This window comes from Camarhynchus parvulus, chromosome Z, assembly GCF_901933205.1.
Source record: "Camarhynchus parvulus chromosome Z, STF_HiC, whole genome shotgun sequence".
NCBI classification, from domain to species: Eukaryota; Metazoa; Chordata; class Aves; order Passeriformes; family Thraupidae; genus Camarhynchus; species Camarhynchus parvulus.
In genome coordinates, this window is record NC_044601.1 from 53759756 (window position 1) to 53784754 (window position 24999).

A 24999-nucleotide genomic window follows, 5' to 3' on the forward strand; every position below is an offset into this window, starting at 1 on the left:
TATTAAACTTCAGAAGTTTAAACAGGATAGTAGATATAAAATTACCATGAAAGATCAATCATAACCTCTAAAGTTGCAGCTGATTTCAAATACTCCTTTTGATAGGAATGTACAGCAAGTTTTTAGAAGTATGAACACTTCAAATCTCCTCTATTTATAGGGAAGTTTGTAACAGGTTCAATTGGAGACATGAAAACCATTTTAAATAGACATCACAAGATGCATCTGTAGTTTAAAGGTCAAATTTATTAGGAGATTAAGAGATGTATTATACATGGACTATAAATACAGCACAGCTGACTTTATTCACAGTCACACACCCAATGCCAACCTATTTTGTAGACACTCTTGTTCTTTTGTTCCAAGAAAAATTTGCACCATAAGACTTGGATTTAGGTTTTGGCATCTTCTTCTCTTCAACATCATAACTCCAGCCTAGAGGTTATGGGGTAATGGCAGAGTGAGACAAGAAAGAATGAGAATTATATCCTCAGCATACAATATACAGCAAATCCAACTTAAAGGCTTTAACTTTGTTTTTTTCAACGTAGGCACCCACTAATTTGTTACTTTCTAGTTGGCAACAGGGAATAATAAAATGCCATAAATGTGGCAAATGACCATTCTGTGAGATGGCAAGACTTCACCATACTACAGACATCCATGCAAAAAAACCTGACAGTCATCAATGAAAAGCTCAACAGGGAAGACTGACTGTCCTGTAAGTTCATGGCTCCACAATTCCACAGCACACAGGAGCACGAAGGCTCTGTGTATGTTGGCACAGGAAATGAAGAAGGTAAGAAAACATATGCCATAAAATAACATACAAAACATCATTCTCAAAGGCTAGGAGACAATGGAGACCTTGGAAAGCAAATAAAAGAGAAGGGTGGGAGGGAGGACCGAAAAAACTAAAAAGCAAAGAAAAAACTTCAACATTAGAAAGGAGTTTAATACTTAACATTTTAAAGGACTTTAATACCTAACATTTTTTATAAGAACATAAAAAAATAGGGGTAAAAAGAAAAGGGAATGAAGTGATAGAAGACAAGTAAATTATGTGATAGTTAAGCAAGAGAAATGCTTAAAAATGTCAGAAAAGAGGAGGTGGAGACATTAGTGTTTATGTAAATCAAAATGCAAATTGATTGCAGTCTCCAGGTGCCTGGAAAGTTGCCAGGGCAGCACTCAGTATTCCGAAGTTTGGTCTCTTTAGCTGCAATATTTCACTCAAAGTTGAGATACTTCTGTTGAAGCCAGAAGTGGTTAAATATGCAGTTTTAAGCGATACTCATAAGACAGTACTTTACTTGGTTTTAAAACTGAAACTTGCAAGCCCTAAAATACTTAACATATATCTGAATTTTTATACTTAAGGTGCTCACAGTAAACAGTCAAGATACAGCTACATATCAAAATATTCTGTAAGATACACAAGTTGTCATGTCACTGCATCAATTTTGCGTATTCACAAACGTCACACAAACATTTTCTTCATGTTTATCAGTCTCAATCAGTGTTAATTTCCAAGTTAACTATTTTCTGTAAGAAACACTGAACAGGGACTTTAAAAACATATTCTTTCCATCTGTGAAAACACTGGCTTTTGCCTCCTGTTCTGATTAAAAAATATAAGCTTGAGTAAACAGCCAGAACTAGATCCAGAGACAGACTTCAGTATTGCAACATTCAGCATTGTAACACCTAACATTGAGACACTTGGCTGCTGGAATGGAATCTACAGCCCCAAGGTATTGCTTCATCTTTTTATACACCAGATGGAGAGGGGCCGAGTGCCTCTAAAAGAGATTTGCAACTGCCAGCACAATGACTTGCACTGCCACAGATAGCCAAAATGCATAAAGTCAGTTACATCTAACTAATGACTGCAAGAGGCCACTATTCGTGATTAGATTCCACACTTTGGAACAGACTCCTTCAGACCAGCATTTTGAGGTGTTCACGACAGAGAGCAGAGGTCACTTTTATAAAAATACCAGAATGCTGGGGGAAGTTACCCTTGCCCAGAGCCCTGCCATACAAGCCAAGTAGACAGAAAGCAGATTTCACCTTCTCTGGAAGAATACCCTCACCACCTGACTAAAGGTTATTGTGGAGTAGAAAAACTCTCCATCCTTGTTACTTAAGCTGTATGTTTTTAAACAATTACTTCAGTGATTCAGACAGGGCAAAAAATTAGGTCAACAGTCAGAATTTTTCATTTCTTCCAGTTAAAAATGTTACCTCCTTGCCTAGAACTCAGACCATCCTCAGCTGTAATTTTGGACAGCAATGTCTCCTGTTACTGTATCCAGCGCTGTTACTCCAACATTAGAAAACACATCAGATGGGGCAGGCAGAAGGGAATCTCGTTAAGTTCTTAGGTGAGAAAGAACTCTTAAGTTTACTAACTGTACCAAAATAACCTGCCATAACTAGAATTTTCAGAAATTACATTCCAGGTTCTTAAGGAATTTTGTCAAGGAAAATTTGTGTGATTCACACAGGAGCAATAGGGAGAGGTAGTTATTTGTGTTCCTAGACTTAGCTACGTCTCAATACAATTTTGGTTATGAAGCTAAGTTCCAGTGTAAATGTGTGCCTAAATTTCTAATGTCTTTTAAAAAGCAGAACTAAATAATGTAAAATTTGTATTTCTAGCTACACATGATATTGAAGCTATCACTACAGAAAATACTATGCACATATCATACACATAAATAAAAAATGAAATTAAAAATTAGGTAAGCCAGTATCTACAGAAAAGTACAGTGCATCTCAATTATGGTAAAACTAAGAGTGCAAGCTAAGTGAATATTGAACTACTAATATTAATACCAAGTCATAGCCTTAGTTTAGTTGGTTTCATGCACAATGAAGTAATTTCTAACTCAGTGAAGGCATAAACTTTCTACACCGAACAAATGCATTTTACTTAGTCTGCATTTTGAAAAGACAAAACATAACATCTACAAGGAGATGACATAAGCAGGTCATTACATTAATTTTTTTTCTCCTATATGCTGAATTGTTCAAGAAGTAACATGAACAATACAGAAGCATAAGTGCCAAATTCTCCCAAATTTCATTTGTTCATAAAACAGTAAAAAACACTAATAAAATCACATAGGTTATCCAATCCCAAATATGATCCACTTCTTAGATAATAGAATCTATTTTTCAATAAAATTAGTACTACTAAGGCAAAAAAATTTCCATTTAAAGAGGAACAGACAAATTAGATTCTAGTGCAAGTAAATTGAACTTTAAATGGTTTAGTTTCTTAGATGTAGAGGTTAATGGACTTACCCTGTTTGTAATGCATAATATCAACCTCTAACAACTTTGCATAATTTGGTCTGACCAAAGAGCTTTACTATTTACCCCAGACTAAATATAGTTGAAAGCTGCACACCACAGGGAAGCCTTCTGAAGAACCTTGCACTTCATGTGCATTATTCCTGGCTTTATCTCAATGTAATTAATCACCTTCACATCCACAGGGACTAAGCATCAAGCTTAACTTTTTAAGGAAAATGGAGTTGATTCAAAAGAAGAAAAAAAGAAAAAGAAAAGAGAGCAGGAAAAAATTAATGCTAACAGGAAAAAGGACTGCTGAATATTCAAAAGGCTGAGATTATGGGTACTGTTTTTGGTACCATCATTCTGTCAGGAAATACAAGCCTAACTAACGAAGTTTACAGATACATTCCCTGTGATATAACATTGCCTTAATAATTACTAAGTAATTATGCTGGTTTTTCTACTGTCTTTTTCACAAATAAGAATCATCACCAAGCGTATGTGTTTAGACTCTAATGCTGGGCAGAGTTAGGCGTAACATCCTAAAATCTACAGGTTCCTCATGGGGAGCAGCGAGGGAATGTGTTGATCTCCCCTCTGGTGACCAGTGACAGGACACAAAGAATAGAATGAAACTGCTTCTGGGCAAGTCCAGACTCAACAATAGGAAAACCTTATTCACAGAGAGAGTGTGGTCATGGGAACAGGCTTCCCAGGGAAGTGACCAGAACACTAAATTTCTCAGAGCTCAGCATCTGGGTGATGCTTTTAGTCACACGGTTTCCTTTTAGGTAGTCATGTGAGGAGTAGTGAGTTGGATTTGATGATCCTCTTGGGTTTCTTTTACAATAAATCTATGCTGCAAAATAGCCAAAAATGAAGTCCAACAAGCTTACTTGGCAGTAATTTAATTTTGGTTTTTTGATTATCAAACATTCACAGGATGTCTGACAGTTTTCTTTAGTAAGAACTGGGATGCTCATGTTAAACCTTCAGGCAAAGATCACACCACCGTGCAGCTGGAATGCCAAGCCTGGAAACACCTGAAGTATTAACTTTCCTCCAAGACCTGAGCAAGGTCTGATTCAGCTCTCATTTAAAACAGAGACAGTTGCAAAAGAATTTTAACATTAATATTACATTTTAATAATAATAATGGCTGAAACACCTTTCTTAGAGTGGAAACTCTAAATTCAATGCCTTCAGTACCCGTGGAAATATCCCTCCTTCCCATTTTCCTCCTCCCCATGTAGAACACTAGTCTACCAACTCTGCACAACAGAGGGAAGGTAATTTATCCTGTACTTATTCTGTTGTTAAAACTTTGAGATCAAGATTGCTTATGGAAGGATGAACCTCTCATAGCCCATACATACAATACATACCATTTTTTTCAGCAAAAGCAATGGCATCTTCTTTAGTAGAGAAAGTAAGAACCATGTTGGATAAAGGATCAGCTCTGTAAGTAAACAGATGACAATTTTTAGACATACTGGAAATAGAAAAAAATTGTATCTGTATCTCAAATGTTAAATCAAATACTGTATTACACAGCTCACAGTAGTATGCCAACTCATAAAACTATTCAACAGACTTCTAAAAATTATTTTCAGGGTCAACACTTACTTTCAGCAAACTATCGTTTTACTCTTTTAGCACATTAGACTTCCCTCACAGCTACTTGCAAAAATTAATTGGGTTGTTAGACCACTTGCTGAGGTTATAGTAAGTGCTCTGCAAGACTCTTTAATTTAAATCTGCAAAATCCCTTTCTTTTTGTAAGATCAGGAGGTCTAAGGTAATTCTGAACATTTCAAGGAGACCGAGTGTCTGTAGAATAGCTAGGAGAAGAATAATCTTGGACAGAAAAGAACAGAATACTGAAGTGAGCAGAGAAGGAATTAACCAGAAACTGAAAAGTACATTAAAAAAACATTGAGAGCACTGCTTTAGCGGAGGTCACATGACCTCCAAAGTCATTTCTACACAGCAAGCAGATCACAGGCCACAACTGAAAATGAAGCTCCAAAACGCAAACTGCTAGCTAAGTAATTACATAGTGGTTAGTTTTAGATGACCAGCTATTCCTCAACTGCATGAATGAAGTACCATAAAGGTTTTTGAAACAAATTAAATTCTCAGTAAAAACACAAAATTGCCTTATTTGTTGCTATAAAAGCCCAATTTACGAACAACGACAAAGAATGGGAAAAAAAAAAAAAAGGAGAGTTCTAACTCTTAAAGAAATTAGATACTGCTTGTAGCAACACAAAGACAGATAAAACCTCCCTGTGACAACACACTGCCTATGAGCCTGGGAGACAACTGGAAAGACAAGACCAAATTGCAACAAACTATTGAAGGAGCTGCCTCTCAACTGTTCTCTCTTTGAAGCTAGAAGAATAAATGAAGAGAAAAGACTGAAGATACACTGAAGTCTCTACAATAAAGGGCAAAGCCTGTGACTGGAGAAGGGGGAGGGGAAAAGGGGGAATCTCGCTTCCAGCAAAGACAACAGTGTAATTTTATCTGATGTACACATGGAAAAATGGAGTTCACTATATATCCAATATATTCCCCAATAAAAAAATAAGAAACAAATAAACAAAAACCACACAACAAACAAACTAACTAACAAACAAACCTAGGATAAAGACAGAAATTACACTTTTGCAAGCCACTGTGATAGGCTCTCTTAAAGACATTTAAAGATTTCTCTTATAACAGCATCTAAGTGAATTAAGAACTAAGAATTAGTTGATGACATGACCAGTGGAGAACTAAGTGGCCCCAGTACACTGCAATAGTGACAACTTCTGCTTATCGTTATTCTCTGCCATAATTGGGGCTGGAAAAATCTTTTCAAGACTGCTAAAAAGGAACAAAGAAGCTTTAGGTCTGAAGTGTGGTGAGGAACCAGTGCCAGAACAGAACGCCAAATATGGCAAAAGCCTTCCAGGATAGAGGCATTTGGAAAATGAGAATTGTGCAGAAATTATTAGTTCTGTTTAATATGCAATCATTTTTCATTCAATCTAAATTGATTTCTGATTTATTTCCATAAATGAGCTATCTGTGTGAGAAAACTGGATTTCAGGATGTCCAGCATGACGTCCTCATAGTGTCAGCAGTACCAGTGTTGCAGAATTTCCCATGCCTACCCCCATTTGTTCTATCAATCCCTGAAAATTCAGATTCCATGTGTCATTCTCCTACAAGATCTCATACAACAAAAACTTCACACTTCTCACATCTTTTAGTTTACAGTTTTATATTAAAAGGTGTACCCAAGAAATGTATTTAGGCATTCTCGTAATGAAACCTCCCAATTACAAAAAAAAAAAACATGCCATGGGTCCATTTTACTTAGATCTGTAACTGGATAATTTTCACTTTAAAAAAGCTGAAACAGCCAACAAACAACAAGTGCAAAAAAAGTCCAGCCCCAAATAAGACTGCAAAATGACAGAAATATAGGAAAGACCTACAGGTCTTTCCAATATAGTCAAGTATACTGAGTTCAGAGAAAAAAGGGCTTTAACACATAGACCCTAGAGAGCTCTTACCCACTAATCCCATTACATTATTCAAAAGTAAATGGAAAACTGTCTACGAAATGTTCTTTGCAGAAATTAAATCTCAAGGGAAGAAGCTCCTCTTAGGTATTTTTGGGTGTCAAATGGTAACACCAGAGTTACCAGAGTTAGTACACTAACAGTTTTTACAAGCATGCCTTAAAAATGGATGGATACAAACTAATTTACAAAACCTTTAACCTACTAGCATTGATTCTCAATGGAGCACTTTTTTTTATCCTACCTGGAGCCTGCTTACCCATGAGAAATTCCTTTCCCTACCCCAAAATAAAAACATATGTAAGGCCTTCTCAAATTTTTATGAGAAATCAATGGAACAGGAAGACTTAATTTCAGAGTTACTTTGAACTAAATTTCTGGATACATTTATGTTATATATATATATATATATAAAAATAATTTCTGTGACTGGATTTGGAATGTTAATACATCTTAAAAAATGCATCCTGAAATTATTTCATGTTTATTTTTTACAGTTCTTTTTCATAAAATTTTGTATTCTTTGATGGTAAGTGCTAATATGGTAGCAGCCAGATATTTTCAGTACACATTGTACTCTTTCTGAAGTTTGAAAAATAATCTCTAGTGGTTGATTTTAGTTTATGTCTAATAACTAACTATTCTGAATACGCCTCTGAGACAGCTCCAAATCAAAATTACAATATTGTCAGAGGAATTGCTGATATAGTTCTCCGAGTCAACAGGAATTCTAACCACACTGTGAAATGTAGGTACTGTATTCATATGAAGAAAAAAAAAATTAAGAATTAGATGCATACAAGTTGTAATTACATTTCCAAAATACAGTATATTTAGCTAAGACTAGTATCTTTCCAGATTTTTTGTGTATTTAAAGATTTTAATGCTAATACTGACAATACTGTAACAAATAGAATAATATTTTAAATAGGTGGGCTTCTTGTGTTTTTTTATTAGTTATGACTCCTCATTTTAGATCCTCAGGATAAAAAAAATCTGGAAATATTGCTGTTTTTGTTTAAAAGATGCAACTGAGAGCTAAGAATGATTAACTACTTTATGGAACGAATGACCTTCTAGTTCTGATGCTGCCTCACAGTAACATCATCACAGTGTAATCACTGAAATGTCTGGTTGTTCACATATTTTTTGAACTCTTCCAGATGATGCTATGAGCTTTAAAAATCTGTTTTTAAACTTAACGGGTCGTAAATAATACAACAAACAAACCCAACCACTTGGAGTAAGTACTGTTATAATACAATCAGATTTACAGGTAGAAATATTTAATATTTCAAATTTAATAAGTACTGAGAGCCAAATATAGAAGAAAAGTATTTTCAAATTCAGTAAGTACTCACGTAGATGCCCAGCCCATTAAAGGGTTCTCCCAGCGCTCCCTGTTATCAAATTCCATCTTCCATTTCTTTGTATTGTTAGCTCCTGACTGCATTGCATTACGTGCTGGAACAAAAATGTGAACTTTTCTGGTTTTGATGTGCTCATCTGGTACACCAGTTATAGTAGTGATATCCTAAAAAACACATAATGTGACTTGTTAAAAAAGGGTTCATAAAAAACTTGTAAGATAATACTGCTTATGCTTTTTACATAAGTTCATGTTCTATATTTAAAGTTACAAAGCTGAAAAAAACTTAGAAAAAAAATATAGTTTCAGCTGAACACAACTGAAGGTGATACATGTTAGGGCTGCTATCATTCTGCTTCCCCTGGCTGAGTTAGATTTTGCTTGGATCAGTTACCTGAACTTGCTCATCTCCCATCTACAAAACAGCTACAGCCAGAAGAGGGACAGGATATTTCCCCCATCCTTCCCTGTCCACAGCTGCAAAGTCAGGACTGGTTCAACTTGCACCAGCTAAAGCAAATGTGGAAAACTGCAAACGCGTTCTTCCTTCAGGAAAATATTACAGTGCTGACTGAAACATTGACAAATTCCAAAATATGAACAGGACTATTCACCAAAATATTTGCCAGCCAAGTATGCTCTGCAGTATAAGCATTTTCCCTTGGGCTTAACTCTGTATATCGTTCAGAGACACCAACACCTATGGTGACTCAAGAAGCTATCCTTTGCATGAAGGAAGAGGCAGAAGGTAGTATCTTTTGCACAATATGCTACTGATTGTTTGAGACTGCTGAAAGGTGCTAGAAGTCAGCTCTCATCTCTCTAGCCATAAGTTATTTAATAAAGTTGACCCCTCTTCATGTTTCAAGTTATGACTCAGCATTTGACAGTCAGCTCTTCTGTTGATGTTCAAGCTCAACAGTGGGACATTTGATGCTGGTAACATTCTTCAGTATATTTGTGAAGGACAAAATGATTTAGGAGATTCCAACCTTCAAAAAAAAAAAGATTTGTAACATTGCATATCATCAATAGTAGGATGCCCTCCTCTACTAGAGGGATAAGCCTTCAAAATAAAGGTAACAAAGATAAATCCTTCAAACCAGCCTAAAAATATTAACTGACTTTAACAAAGCATAAGATAGGGAAAAACCTCACAAGAATTGCTGTGAAAAATTACCCTCAGCAACATCTGATATAATTAAAGTGAACATTTTTGCTAAAAACTAAACAGTAATTATGCAAAATTAACTTGTCATTTCACCCTAGTAAAGACTGAAATCAAACATCAAATCCATCTCCAAGGAGGTTAAACTACTCCTGTTCCTTACATACTTAAAAGGCCAGTGGGAGCTCCTCAGCCTCCCTTCTCCCCTCCCCTCCCCTGCCCTCCCCTCCCTCCAGGAACAAGTAGTAAACTGGTCAAAGTCCAGAAAACTGCAGCAAAACTTTGGGCATATTGAACTTATCTCGACAGTATTGCCATGAATTCAACAAAATGAGAACCTTAAATAGAACATGTCGTTTTACATAAATGTACCTACTAACTTTATGGGATGTTCCTTTGCGGCAAGCTTGAAACTTCCTGATGCAGTCACCAGATCATCTTTTAAAAAGCAGCAGTTCTCATTTCCAATTTTATTTTACGAAATTTGGGAGATCAGTCCCTTAAAACTATAAAAGGGAGGAAGTTTAAAGCATTTGACTTGCATTTACAATTAGGACAGCAGGGGCAACAAACAAGCATCCACACCAGCTTTCCAACTTCTGACATTTCTACCCAAACTACCACAAAAAACTGTCAAATTATCTTAACAATTCCATAATAAATGCCCTCATTAGGACTAAGTAATTTTAATATGACTCTAGCAGTGATATGAAAGAGAAGCAGTACCAGCTACTGGAACGTTGCAATGCCTATGTAAAAATACCTTCTGACAGACTGGGACTTCTCACTGCTGAAGCTTAAACTGCAGTTTAGGAAGGAATTTGCTTAATTTTTTCTGATTTGAATTGGCAAAGTGCTTTGTTTAACAAAAAGGAGTTTTCACCTCCAGTAAAGTTTGGTGAGGATTCAATGTTTCAGCTTGCTTATTTATACAAATAGGTTGAAATACTAGCCTTTATTTCTCTATTTAACAAACATGAGAAAATGTAGTAATATTCACAAAAAATTTCTTTTACTGCTCTTTAACAATATGGTACATGCAAAAATGCTGGGGTTGTTACGATCAAATACTTTCAGACACGTAAACTCAAAAATAGCCCAAAATTATTATATTTTTTTACTATTATTACTCTCAGCAACTCATAAGTCCATTATGAATTTTATGCTTCAGTTTTAGAAGTTTTTGAATTCTTCCAGAATAATCTGGAACTACTAAAAAAATATACTACATTATATAACATCATGGACATATATTATTTTCTCTTTTGAAGACTTAACACAAAAAAAATCATAAAAATGTTACACAGTGCATACAGAACACAATCTAAGAGGGTTAAAATCAGCAACTGTTATATTTGTGAGATTACCATAGTAAAGAAATGCCTAGACTTGTTTATCTGGATGAAAGTAAAATGAAAACCCCAGACATACCCTTCCAGCCATGTTTTTCGGGCACTCAGTTGGCTCTAAATCAAGGTTATTTCACTAATAATATAGGATTAATCCCATAAAAATCTTTTCAAACTGAATATTAAAACCTGCCTGCTTTCCAAAATTGAAATATCTACATGGTGTTGCTAACTCTCCATACCTACATTCATTATAGCTAGAGTTTCCATGCCTTCTAGCAATCATTTATTGATATCTTCCCCATTTTAAAAGCTGGCAATTGAACCGACAGTTGTTAGGACAATGAGTTTCTGGTTGCTGAAGCTCAAGTTGTCCTGACATAAAATCACTGATTTTTGCTTGCTGTAGACATGTAAGGTACTGTAGCATAGCTGAGCTGTTGCCAAAGATATGGAATAAAAAGGCTTGGCATCTATCACGTACTTGACACCTAAAGAGCACAGAAGCTCTAAGATTCCTATTCCCTGTAGGCGCACTCTTAGTCTAGACAAACTGATTTCTCACAGTTTTAAAATGCATTACAACACTCTATTGTGATCATTTCATCCACACAGCTCCAGCTAGTGACAGAAGAACCTGTCCTTTAAGCGACATTTCAATGGGCTAAAGCTCCCGCTCCAAGATGCCATTAAAACAATATAATACTTGAAAAGAACTATGCTGCATTGGGTTGAACTCTTAGCTGGGTCTTCAGTGCTTTGTTCTGAGTTTAAGTTCTCACTGAAACTACCTGTGAACCAACTTTCCAAAACAAAGATATTTTTGACAGCTGGTTTCACATAAGTATCTTTTTTTTTCAAGTGTTCCTTAATTTTGCTGTATTAGCAATTTAAGATACTAGTGAGGTGTTCAGCATTCAAAATCTTAAAGATATTAGATGACAATATAAAAGACTTGGGAATTGAACTGTATAGGTTTACTAAAAATTAATAACCCTGTTTCAGATTTTTAAAACTGGCTGCCACCTAAAAGGTGCATTCTGACATTCTGTTTTTCTTAATATATATGCCATTTGAATAGTAAATTCTGACTTTTTTTTTTGGTAACTCAAGAAAATTTTAATACTATTTTGAGGCATTTTGTCTCTTTTTGGAATAAGCTCAAAGGGACAACCCCCTTTTTTTAAAAACAGTGGAAATCATATAAAATTTCTTAAAAACATAGGGGTTTTTCTTTATTACAACTTAGATTACTTAAGAATGTTTGTCATGGTGGAAAGCCTGCTAAAGCTGTTCTGGAAAGTGTAGTAACAGACAAAATGTGCTATGCAGCAATAAGAAAAACTGATTCATAGAGGCAGTGTCAATGAAAGCACTATTCAGCATGAAGATGACTTTTAAAGGAAACTAGAATTTCCTTCTTTTAAATACTCCACTAATAGCAGAAATTCCAAAGGGGACAAGAAATAGAACTCTCTAATTAAAGGAGAGAGACAAAATGATTGAAAGTAGCTCTGAAAACAAATGCTTTTGAATAGATGGGTCAGGTGTACATAAAGGTGTTATGTTTCTTCTATGGCATTTCCTTCACCATGAAGACAGAAACTGTACATAACTACTATTAACTACCTACAGTTTAGCACTCCCCCTTTTTTTTCCTTTTTTTTTTTAATAAAGGAAACAGGGAACAAGCAATGGGAAGTTGATGTCAAAACATAGAAAAACCTCCCAGCAAGCTTCCAGCAACCACCCAGGATTTAGAGTCTTGCTAGCCGCTCTCTTTTCAATACCAGAATTTCACACATTTCAATGACCATTATGACTTCAAAGAATCAAATTTTCATCATTGTCCGTCATCTGCCGGTTGATTTGTATAAAGCAGTTCTTCTGCATGCATTCCAGACAAAGGGCTCCTTACTTTCGTGGCTATATATCAAGTTTAAAAGTTCTATTTGTGACAGTTGTGTCTGTGGTAAATTAGGGTAACACTGAAGGAGTGCAGCTGCTCCACAGGAACCTCCTTTTTGGCATCATTTCACTTAAATAAAAACTGAATAATTAGCTTCTGCCTTTATTAAACCACAAAAATGCCACTGGCCTTAGCAGTTACTTCCGGTTGCCCCACCTACTTAACCTCAATAGTTTTACACTTGTTAGAATGGAAAGTAGAAGTTTTCTGTACTTTATAAGAGTTCGCAACAGCTTGGTCTCTTCCCCACCTCCAACATGTTTTACCAGACTAAGTAAGTAGAGTTTTCCTATAAATCCATGTTGCAATTCACTTTATTTAGAAGTTGTTATATCAAAGCACAGAACATCTTGCATAATACCCACAGAGTAACTGCTGTGAAAAAAGTTTTTTTATTTAATGTGCTCAGCTGCTTAACTGTATGTCAGGATCAGAACACTTATGTTTCTACATTTCAACACAATATTTTTGAAGGAAATGCAGGAGAATAGAATCTGCTATGTAAACTGCAAACGGAAAAATGGAGCAGAATGAACTAAACATGGTCAGACAACATTTATCTAACAGCTACAAACAAAACAAGGGGAAAAAGCATATTTGCCCTTAGGAAACTTTGTATCACACAGGATACAGTTTTCTTCCAGACTTCACAAAATCATTTTGCATTATCACAGTAAATGATGAACAACATGGTATTACTCATAACATATTCTCCCATGTAGCCATCCTGCAAAATGATTAATAAAGAGGCTGAAAAAAGCACCTAAAGAACTGTGTTTTTAAAAAGAAAACAAAACACTGTAAGCAGGAAACAGAATTTCATAATAACAAAGATTTCATGAAGGTTTCCATTTAAAGAAAATCTCTTTTCCGAAGCAGTTTTGTAAAAAACTAAAGAGAAGCTCAAAATGCAGAAAAGTAGGTCTAACAGAAGCAGAAATCGTCACATTACTGGAATCAAGCTAAGTCCACTATAATACTTTTTAGATTGCTGACTGCCATTATGCAAAGGAAGTGTCAGCATCCAAAACAAGCACTGGTAGCTTCAGCATTTTTATTCCTTAGTTTGTATTTCACAGCTGAGGCAATACTATAGCAACCATGATGTCTGAGCATTCACAGCAGTTGCAAAAACTCCTTGAGAACTTCCCTGTTGCCTTGCTCCAATGGCTCACTACACTTCCCCAATATTTTACATGCTTAATATTATTCTATACTTGCTGGTATGAGATACTTCAAATAAAATGACATAACACATTTCAAACACCATTAAACCAGCATTTCTTTGTATCTGTGATTTGAGAAAAACACTAGGAAAGAGCAAACGGGAATAAAGACTAGAACATGACTTCACAATAATAACTAAAAAACATCCTTCTCACCTGCCCTTCTTTCACATCTTTAAAACACTTCACTTCAAGCTTGCAATGCATCCCCAAATTTTCTAGTCACATCTCCTCCAAAAGTCACAGAAAATTGGTATTTATAAAAGTGATTACTGGTAAGTTATAGGAAAAGCTGCTGAATTGTGCTTTTGTTAGTTTAAACTAAAACATTGAAAACAAAAACAAAAATCCATGATTTGCACTTCTCAGTACCCTCACAAGGCTCAAAACAGAGAGGTATTTTTCTTGACACACTTGCAAAAAATACCAACCATTTAGTCTGCATCCTGATAGACAAGTAAACAACATTTTATAAACTTAAAAATGAAACAGTTGAAACACCTAAGTCCCACTTTCAGCACAGACAGGCTATTTCTTGTTCAGTATCATTTTTTCTGCCAAGAAACAACTGCAAGAAACAAAAATGTATTTTTTATTAATACTTTATTTTTTTCCTGTAACAGTATGTCTTAGCTGTGTAGATATTGTCTGAGTAAATAAAAAGATGTTAAAAAGAAAGGAAATCAAATAGCTGGGTTTACACTTTGGTTTGTCTATATATCTATATTAAGAAAATCACTATTAAATAGAGGAAAGCAGGGGCACTCAGGGGCAAAGAGCACATTTCATAAAAATAGATGTTGCTAGTAATACTTATAAGAGAATTCAGTGTAGATGTGATGTTCTTCAAACTGACAGAATGACAAACAGGACGACTATCTTGAAGATGGAAAAAAGTCTGAATTACAGAAGATCTTGCAAATTACTTTTTATTCTAACCCAACAATATTTAGAGAAAGTATATTTTCTAGAACTCATCTAAACCATATGTAAGCAAATCTTTTGCTTGCACACACAGACAAGTGTGTGCAAGCAAAGGCTAGGTCTTTTTCTGAGGCCTTCTAAAAATACAGTTTTCTACAGTGCATGGATTTCAAGCGCTCTACTATAAATTCACAAGAAAATGCAAGAAAATCAATTAGTGAAGAATAGACTACAGCCACATTTTTAGATGATGGACTTTCAAATGAAAGAAGAGGCAGTCTTACTTTACCTGCATTTAGAAAATGAAAGAGAGTAATCAAACAATTGAAACAATCTGATTTATCTTAGAATAATTTACATTATGGGAACACTTCCCTGCTGTACTACCATAAGCAACTGCTCTTACAGACACTATTACTCAATGGGAAACAAGAGAAAAGGCAGCAAAAGCTTTGAAAGAAAGCAGACAAAAGTGCTAGCAGATAGACACTACCTAGGATAAAGAATTTTGTACCTATTCCCCCAGTTAGTTCAATTTTTTATATACTATTAAATAAATAACATATTGTAGTTTACTTGTAGTTCAGTGATGGCATGTTTTTCAAACATAATTTATTCAGTTTGAAGTATTTATAATACAATCCTAGCATAAGTCACAGTAAAGCAGATTGTCTTGCAAAGCTAAACACAGTATTTCAATAATATCTTGGTGAATTATTCATTATCGATGATTTATAGTCTATAAAATGCAATTTTGATCATGGACACCAAGAGCCTTAACCAGCAGTTCAAGATGAGGTCTTGATAAGCATGTGAATTAAATGAATTTTTTAAGGTTACTGTTTTTCAGGAATAAGAAAATTAAAAATTATTATCTACTTTACGCCCATCTGAAAACCTTACAATGCTTCCTCTGAAGTACCAATTAAGAAAATTTCCAAATAAGGCCTCAGTAGAGTTCCCAAATTCCCACTTGTTTTATAATCTGCAGTTTTCAGAAAGGGCTTCAGTTGATTTTAAATATGTGGCTCTTTCTCAAAGCTCCCTTATCCACTGAAGCTGCAAAAGACTCAAGGGAGCAAAAGACTCAGATCCTGCAGGGAATTAGGAAATTACTTACACACAGGCAGCAGAATTGCTGCTGTGATGCAGGAACACCTTGATCAATTCCTAATCTAACCTGGACAGCAAATATTCTAAGGTCTGAGCTACTGAGTACCCATTTGGATGTACAGCAACATCTTAGAAACTGATAACTCTGGTAAGAATTTTTATGATGAAATCATAAGAAAGATTGTCACTACAGTGTATGAAACACTAATTGTGAATTCAGTTTTAACTAACTATGTCCTAAGGCTGGAAGTTAGAGTAAAGAATACTAAAATTTAAATCTCATTATTGTGCATTTTCTAGAGTTCTTTTCCTTTCACCTCACAACTACCAATTAATTAATTCCCTATTGAATGGTAGCTATGGAACAGCATTTAACTTTAAGGTTTAAAAATTAGCAAACAATTCAGGATTCTGTTTATTAATAAAGGTAATCATTAAAGGTGAGGGTAAAAAAAAGGCAAAAAGTAGATGTTAAAGTTTAGCTTGACATTTCTGACCCACTACTTCATGGTCTGCTACTAAGAAGAGTATCAAGAAATTCAACCAATGCCTGCCTTAATTGTTCTCTATTCTTCACATCTCCTTTATAGAGAAAATTATTTCTGTAACAGATCTTTGCCCATATAGTTACAAGTGGTGCGAGACATAAGAGACAAAAACAGAAGCAAATCCCCAATCAAGAAATGCAAATTTAGAGCAAAATCCCAGTTAGTGCATGCTTTTTAGAAGAAGAAAAGTTGCACTTCAGAAACTACAAGGAAATCAGACCTGTTAAAAGCTGCCCCTTACCCTAATGCAGGATGTAATGCTTCTGTGTAATATGCATGCACTTTAGAAGTTGAAAGGAAGTGCTAAATAGTGTACATAATTTCCATACACAGCAGGTAGTGAAGCAAGAAAAGAACTGACACAGTTACCCTCATTAAAGAGATGAACAATAGAGAACTGTTATGCAGTGTTAGCATATTGAAGGTCTATGCATCAGGGATGTTGCGGCTATTAACAGCTTAAATGTTCTCTGCATTTTGTTAATTAGTGCATATAGCTTTCAAACCTTAACTGTGTTTTAGAAGGTTCTTTTCTAACAGTAGCACAGCCATTACTTCCTGGTGGGGATGGAAAGAGTTGATGGAGCTTCAACTGTTTCAATGTTATCAATAAAATACACCTTAATTCCATTGGACAAAATGGTTTTTTTTACATTTATCTATATAGCTAGTTAAAATTGATGGTTTCAAAAATTCCTCTCTAAAAAACCTGAATTGAAACTAGAATATATTAGTATTACTTCGCAACTGGTTTTAGTAAGTTACCTCTAGAAATCCATTCATCTAATTAGTGCTTTCGCCTTTATATGCTTGGCCTTTACTTACAGGAAGAAATTATGGTCTTATACTTTCTAATAAAATAGAAAGAAATCCATCATCAAAGAAAATTAACTTGAAACACCAAAGTTTCCTTTCACTTTTGCATTACTGTGGGGGGAAAAATCAAAGGAGAATACAATGTACAATTGTGTTTACTAAATGGTGATAAAAAATTAAGAATTTGTATTGGAACCAGACATTAGAGAGAAGATATTCAACTTCTGACTCAACAGATGCAGAATAAGTTGACTCAAAAATGCTTTCAAATAGAGTAAAAAACAAAACAACAAAAATGTGGTCCTAAGAAAAAATACAAGCCAGAATAAAAAATAGAATACTAGTGCAAGCTACAATATTTATCTTAAAATAGCTTCTGCCTAGTTAATATGATACTCGGTGAGAACTTCAAATACATGATTTATACGGATCATGTTTGCCTACATAGGAAAACAGTTACTTATTTTCATACATGAATTTATGTGCACATCCAGAAAATGAATGATAAGTAAAATTAATAGCTTCTGCAGAAATTTTAATCTGAATTACTACCAGTCATAATTTTTCAGAACTATCTGAAACATCTTTTAAAAAATACCGTCTTTGGTATGTCTTAACAGTATTTTGTAGAAATTCCTTATAGCTCAGTTTCTTATCACCTGTTAACCAAGTTTTCAGGCTAACAGGTAATAGGATAAAAGTTATTTTCCCATCAGCAAAGACTTTCTTTTGCTTTAAGCTTAGAGTGAGTAGAACTGAGTATGCCAAAAATATGTATAAGAGACTAAGCAATTGCCCTACAGTGCATGTTTCACAGCACAAGAACTAAATGGCATACTAAAACTCTGGTTCTGAACATTAGATGCTCTCTCCATGGTCCATGTCTCCACTTAATACAGGTTAATTTGCCAGTTTGAGAAAAGACACATGAAAGTACTCCAAAGATAACTCACAAACATGCCATCAAGAATTTGAAAAACATTTGATTCCACCACTGATGATATGAGTACAGCCAGAAAGCACTGAAGAAGCCCCAGGCTCTCTTGCAGCATGATCAAGATGATCAAGGATTCCCATGAAACTACCAGGCTTTCCAGACAAGGAAAGCTTTTTGCCTTCTCACTTGATAAAATGGTTCAGCTAGACCTTCATGATTAGAACCAGCTTTCATGTCCGTACAAGAAACACAGGATTTGTGGTTTTCTAGCCTTTCTTAGGCTAGGATTTGTGGTTTAATTCTACAACTTAGTACTACAGAAATGCAGAGAGACTCACTTGAATGCACAGAAAAACTAGCAATGTACAGTGAATTTAATCACTATTCTTGGCAACACAAGAAGAATTCATGTCATCTACAGTAATATTTCACAACATGGGATACTAACTTGGGTTTTTTAGAAAAGGTTCAGATAATGGAACTGTTTTATGAGAACATGGACATACCCTCCTTTAAAAACAAAAACTATTGAACAAAACAGCTCTAAAAAATAAAGTTACTTCTTACTCCTGTTGATTACTTGGTTGTATCAATGACTTTTACTCTTTCTAGCAGATTAGAAACATGGTTTGCATATTTAGACTTCCAAAGCCAAGTAGGTGTTTAGATGTTGAACCCTTTGGAATCCAAACTAAACATGACACAATGATGCTTCTTTAATTTGTTCTGAGCAGCCATCACAGCAAACTCTTAGAAAGCATTATTCGTTCACAGAAAATTAAATACTATGTAATGAAATGAAAAAAAATCAACCCTACATACTATTCAAAAAAACATACTTTGACCAAGTGCACTAGATTGAAGCCTTGAAATTTTTGCACAATAATGCTGTATGAAGGAAGCCCAGACTAAACAGACACTCAGAAGGGTTGTGTAACCTCAACGCAAACACTCCTCCTTCCAACAGCCAGCAGAGAGAGCACTACTATGTACCAAAAGAGAAGACTCTCAGACCAAGGAAATACAATTCTTTTACCCCAGCCTAAACCCAAAATAAACCTACATAGGGATGAGGGAAATTGCTCTCATGGATACAATGATCCTGTCACTTTATACAGGGTTCTGAGCTACCTGCAAAATGTAGTTTTCTAAACTGAACACCAGAAGTATCTTCAACTGAATTTTAGTAATATAGCAGTATTTATTGCTCTTAGAAGACAGATAAAGGTGATGGCAATTTCTGCTTGGACTGTCAGAGTTATAGAGAGCTTCTTTATCACAGGGAGTAACTTGTTGCCTACAGACATTCTTACAGAAAGCACTTTATCACACAATTGGGCTTTCAAACCACTGCAAGCCTCATCGAACTACAGCTGCTTACTAAAACAAGTTGTAGCAAGTGATACAGACTGAATTGAGTTAGGATATTCCAACTAAGAAGGGATTTAATTGCCAAAAAGCAAAATACAATAAATAAGCAGTATTTAAAGTATGTACGTAACTAGACAAACTGGTAACTACACCTGAGCTTGTACTGTAATTAAGCCCAAATGCAACTACCAACCATAAATATAAAGAAGAATATGTTTTATAATAATAAATTATATAATATATATATATTTATATATATATATTATATAATTTATATATATATATTATATATAAATATATATATTATATATATTTAATAAATTAAATAATTATTTCAATTAGAAACAAGCAAAAAAATAATGTTTAGAAACAAATATATACTCTGGCAGACCAGAATGGTGTACATGAAGTAAGAAAGGTTATCAGCATCTCCAGAGCCATTAAACCCTTCAAATATTATACTTAATCTGCTTTTTTAAGTTAAACAAGGTTTTTTCCTCCCCAAAGTGGTATTTTTTAATCTTCACTGGGTGAAGGGAGAGTGGGCATGGTATAACAGAGAAATAGAAAAACAACTTTTTAATCTATTATGTTTTGCAGCAAAAATGCAGTTTCACACATAAACTATCAGTGACTGCAGAGTAAAGGCCTTTAAACTTTTAACCCTATGCAAGCCCACTCTTAAATTATACAGTTTTATTAATGTCGATGTGCATTTTCACTTCCTAATGGTCTTCTCTTTTGAATATTTCACTTTTATTAAAATAATTGAAGTTTGAAATAATTCTAGAATGTAGTTTTAGATCTTAATCAGCCTCTAGCATCTTTCAAACATCAGAGCAGTTAAACACAGAACTGTAGATGACCAAGGGCAAACAAAACACTTTTTAAAATTTTGAATCTCAAGTATAACACAGTTCAAATAAGCTGATACCTGCTTACTTGACACAACCATGGTCGAAGAAAGTACTTCTCCATGTCACACGCTTCATACGCAAAGCCCCTCTGTGCAAAACTAGAAACTGTTTCTAAAAATACATTTGCAAAGCAAAGGATGGAAAAAAATCTTTATTAGCCTAATTTTGCATAACAGCTTTATTATTTTTTAATCATTTTCTACTATTCTGAAGCAAGCTGCTAATCGAATTTAGAGGGAAAAAAATAAAGATAAGGAAGACAAGCCAAAGGAGGAAAATTTGAGGCTAGGGGGAGGGAATGAGTAAGTGTAAATCCCCAAAGAAATTACCATCCTCGTCCTGTGTATGCTTTGAATATGACAAGTCCTTATGAGAGCTATACACATAAAGTACAGAAAAACTTAGTTAGATTCCTCACCTACAGAGCAACACTGTCCTGAATTGAATCCTTTATGGCAGCCACTTGAATAAATACTGCAGCTAGACTGGATTAAATGAAAGATTATTGCAAATTCTTTTATTCCATTAAGGTAATTTAGGAACAGCTTCAACTCACCCTTAAGGAATTAACCCACAATGGGTTAACAGCATTTTAAAAACCAAAACATAGAACATCCCCAATATCCTTATTGTTTAACATAGTGGTAATGCTTGGAGAATTCTTGGCTGAAATAGTAGTTTCAATAAAAGAAAATGTAGTAAGCCTGTCCTTAATAAATACATACTTTGCCAAGTGTTTCTCTTCACTGAGTGGCAAAAACAGCTCCTACACACAGTCTTCAATGCAATGTCACACTGTCTCACACATAATTTTATGACACATTACTGCTTTGGTTTTCAGAGTAGTGTATTATACACTCTCAGTTCTTGGGAAAGCAATGATTACACTCTAAAATGCATGTTAAAGTGTGATTTGCTGTGTCCTTTGTTTCATAGCATGGTAGACTATCAGACTGAGTTTTGAAGAAGTTTCATCATTCCAGACTATTTTTCACTTGTTTGTATATTTTACTTTGAGCTGCAGTATTATCACTGTTTATTATAGTAAAGTCTAGGGTTCTTTAATCAAACAAAGATTATACAATTTCACTAATTTTTAATCCTAGCCAAAATTGGGATTTGGATGGTGAACAAACTATGACTCAATCCTGAAAACACCGTGTGATGTTTGCTAATAACACAGTCTTCTAGAAAAAATGGACTGGAGTGTTTTCACAACTTTTTTGCAGAAAAGGTTAATAATCTGAGAATCCTGTTAATACACTGTTACTCCTGGATTATCTAGCAGTAAAGATTTAAAACAGACACTAAATCATACCTCTACACAGTCAAAAGGAAGCTGCTAAGATTCTTTACACAGATATCACAATAGTTATTAGAGTCACAGAAATCACTGCAAAGGCCTGTAAGATAATTGAATCCAATTGTTAACTCAGCACAGCCAAGCCCATCACTAAACTATGTTCTGAAGTGCCATATCTACACATCTTTTATACATCTCCAGGAATGGCGACTCAACCACATCCTGAGGCAGCTTGTTCCAATGCTTTACACCCTTTCCTGTGAAGAAATTTTTCCTAATATACAACCCATTTCCTCTTCTCCTATCAACTGCTGCTTAAGAGAAGAGACCAATCCCACCTATGCCCTCCTTCCAAGTAATTGTAGGAAACAATGATGTGTGCTCTGAGCTTCCTTTTCTCCAAGCTGAACACCCCCAGCTCCCTCAGTAAATATCATCATTTCCCCAGCTTTCTTGCCCTTCTCTGCACTCACTCCAGCCCCTCAATGTCTTTCTTGGAGTCTTTCTGGAGAGGTCCACACAGCACTGGAGGTGTGGCCTCAGCAGCGCCCAGCACAGGGGGACAATCCCTGCCCTGGCCCTGCTGGCCACACCATTGCTGATCCAGGCCAGGATGCCATTGGCCTTCTTGGCCACCTGGGCACAGCCTGGCTCATGTTCAGCTGCTGTCACCAGCACCCCCAGGTCCTTTTTCAGTCACTCTTCCCCAGCTTGCAGCACTCCTTGGCATTGTTGTGACCCAAGAGCGGGACTTACATCTTGTTGAACTTCACACCACTGGCCTCAACCCACCAATCAGCCTGCCCAGATAGCTCTACAGAGCCCTCCTACCTTCCAGCAGATGAACACTCCTGTTCAAGTTGGTGGCATCTACAAACTGACTCAGGGTACGCTCAATCCCCATGACCAGATCATCAATACAGACATCAAACAGGACTGGCTCTGATACTGAGCCCTGGGGAATACCATTTATGATCAGTACCAACTGGACTTAACTTCATCCACCACCACTCTCTGCACTTGGCCTTTTGGCATTTAACTCTTGACCATCCGGGCTTCCCCTGAGTGAAAAGTACACCCATCTGGGCCATGGGCAGGTGTTTTTTTTTCAGGAGGAAGATGTGGGAAAGGATTTACTGAAATTAATGTAGATGACATCATGGCCTTTCCTTCATCCACACTGACTTACATCACTGGCCTAGGCTGCTGAGCAGTGTATGCTGATTTTGAGTGCCCTTTCAAAAGTATGAACTGCTCACCCTCATATAAAGGGTCAGATTTTCTGTGCCCAGTTTGGTTTATACAAGTTATCTCCTCAGTGAGTTACACAGTTTGTCTACAGTCTGATGGAAAAAGGTCCTTTACTTAGGTTCAGTACTAAGACTTCTGAACCATTACTCAGAAAAGCTTAACTAGCAGTACAGACAAAATAACTTCAGGACACACCATGAAATGTTAATAGCATCATTCTGTTTAGCCTTTCACGCTTGTAATAGTCTGCCCCTAGATGTTCTCACCAAAAAAACGATTTTAGTACCATTTAAACTGCATTGTGTAGCTCTGCCTGGAATGCTTAACCCTGTGCAGCAACTCATTTTATCTTGGCCTGATACAGAATAAAAACATCTGTAAGGTAACTACAACTCCCCAGTGACCAAGTCCTAACTGCTCTTGCAATAATTTTTGCACTGAGCTACAGAATATATATTATTAGTTGAATATTCTGCTTTAGCAGTACAACGGATAATTTCTGACAGTAGTTCTAATCTTGAAACATTCTTGAAATATCATCATTTAAACAATTAAAAAGTCCTATTATTGACAAATATTGGTGGGAACCCTTCTGCTGCAAACAGCAACCTCCAGCAAAGTGCCTAACTCCAGCACTGACTGGGAAGCCTGCTTAAAGATTCCCAGACATGCTGAACCTGGATGACTTTTAGCTACACACAGTATTGGTGCACCCTACTCACAACAACTGAAATAAATCACAGGAACTAGAATAGCTCAAATCCCCATTTTCAGGCAAAACCATTTCAACTTTTTATAATTATGATATAATGATGTATGTTACAGTATACACACAAACAGTTAAATAATTTGGAACATTATCTGAATGAGATTTGCTGCTGACAGCCTTTGCCCTCTATAGCCCAAATTTCCTAATGCAAGCACGGTCTTGAGAGACTACTTTTCACACAGCTATTTGTCCAGACTCTTGGAATATGACCTAATTGGTGGCCAGAGAATCAAGATGTGATGCAACAACTGTATTTCTGTTGAGCTTTGTTCATTTTGTATGTTATTTTATTCAGGTTTTACTGTTCATTAAAAGTTATTCTATTCAGTATTCACTAAAAACAGCTAATAACTGAGACAAAGATATAATTTCTTGGATATGTTCTACATAGGCTGAGCGTTTAACTCCTTTTACATTAAAGAGACACACCTTTTTTCTAGCGTGACGAATGTGGTTTAAACTATTGTTTTTCCTACTATTTCATTAGTACTCATTTTTCTGTTGTATTCAACAGAGTCTAGGCTGTAGTAATGAAGTGACCGACTACTGCCTAATTATTCAATCTCAGGATGCTCATACATCTTCTATTTAATTTGTGTTTCTTAATACAAGGAATATTTTAGCACTGCTAGAACCAAATCATTCTGTTGAACAAGTTCTAGCATATGCATGTCCACATATGAATACAAGGTCTACAAGAGCACTGGAAATACAGATTAATTTCACCACAATATGCAGTTAAAAGTTTTCAACAACCTTAGCATTACTCTGCAGCCTTGTAAATATCAAGTAACAGAAGAATTCAGTTTCAAAATAAGTTACGAGAGCGGCTCACAAGGATAACCATATCCCCTCTTCCACCTGTTCTTGCTCCTTCTGAAATGCAAGTAAAAGGTGATAAGGGGATGTCCAGCTTTAAAAATAAAAAATTCAAAATATGGCAAAGATGAAAAATCTGTCAAGGTATGATTTAATGATTTCTAATAATCTGTAATGGAAAATAAGTATTTTTCAATTAAATGTAATGCATCAATTTCCACAGTACAGTTTAAATACAACTTGCCTGGAAATAACAGTTTTATACTTTG

The 24999-nt window shown here is 35.4% G+C and overlaps 1 protein-coding gene across 1 annotated transcript in view; it reads right to left on the reverse strand.

Annotated features, from left to right (window-relative positions):
• Positions 1-226: 226 nt before the first annotated feature.
• The window catches only part of NDUFS4 (NADH:ubiquinone oxidoreductase subunit S4), a 47750-nt gene continuing 22977 nt past the window's right edge, over positions 227-24999 (reverse strand). Inside the window, exons 3-5 of the mRNA XM_030968282.1 lie at positions 8243-8415; positions 4692-4765; positions 227-435 (exon numbers count right to left, since the gene is read on the reverse strand). Coding sequence (XP_030824142.1) covers positions 332-435; positions 4692-4765; positions 8243-8415 — 351 coding nt within the window. The 3' untranslated portion in view covers positions 227-331. The remainder of the gene's footprint in view (positions 436-4691; positions 4766-8242; positions 8416-24999) is intronic.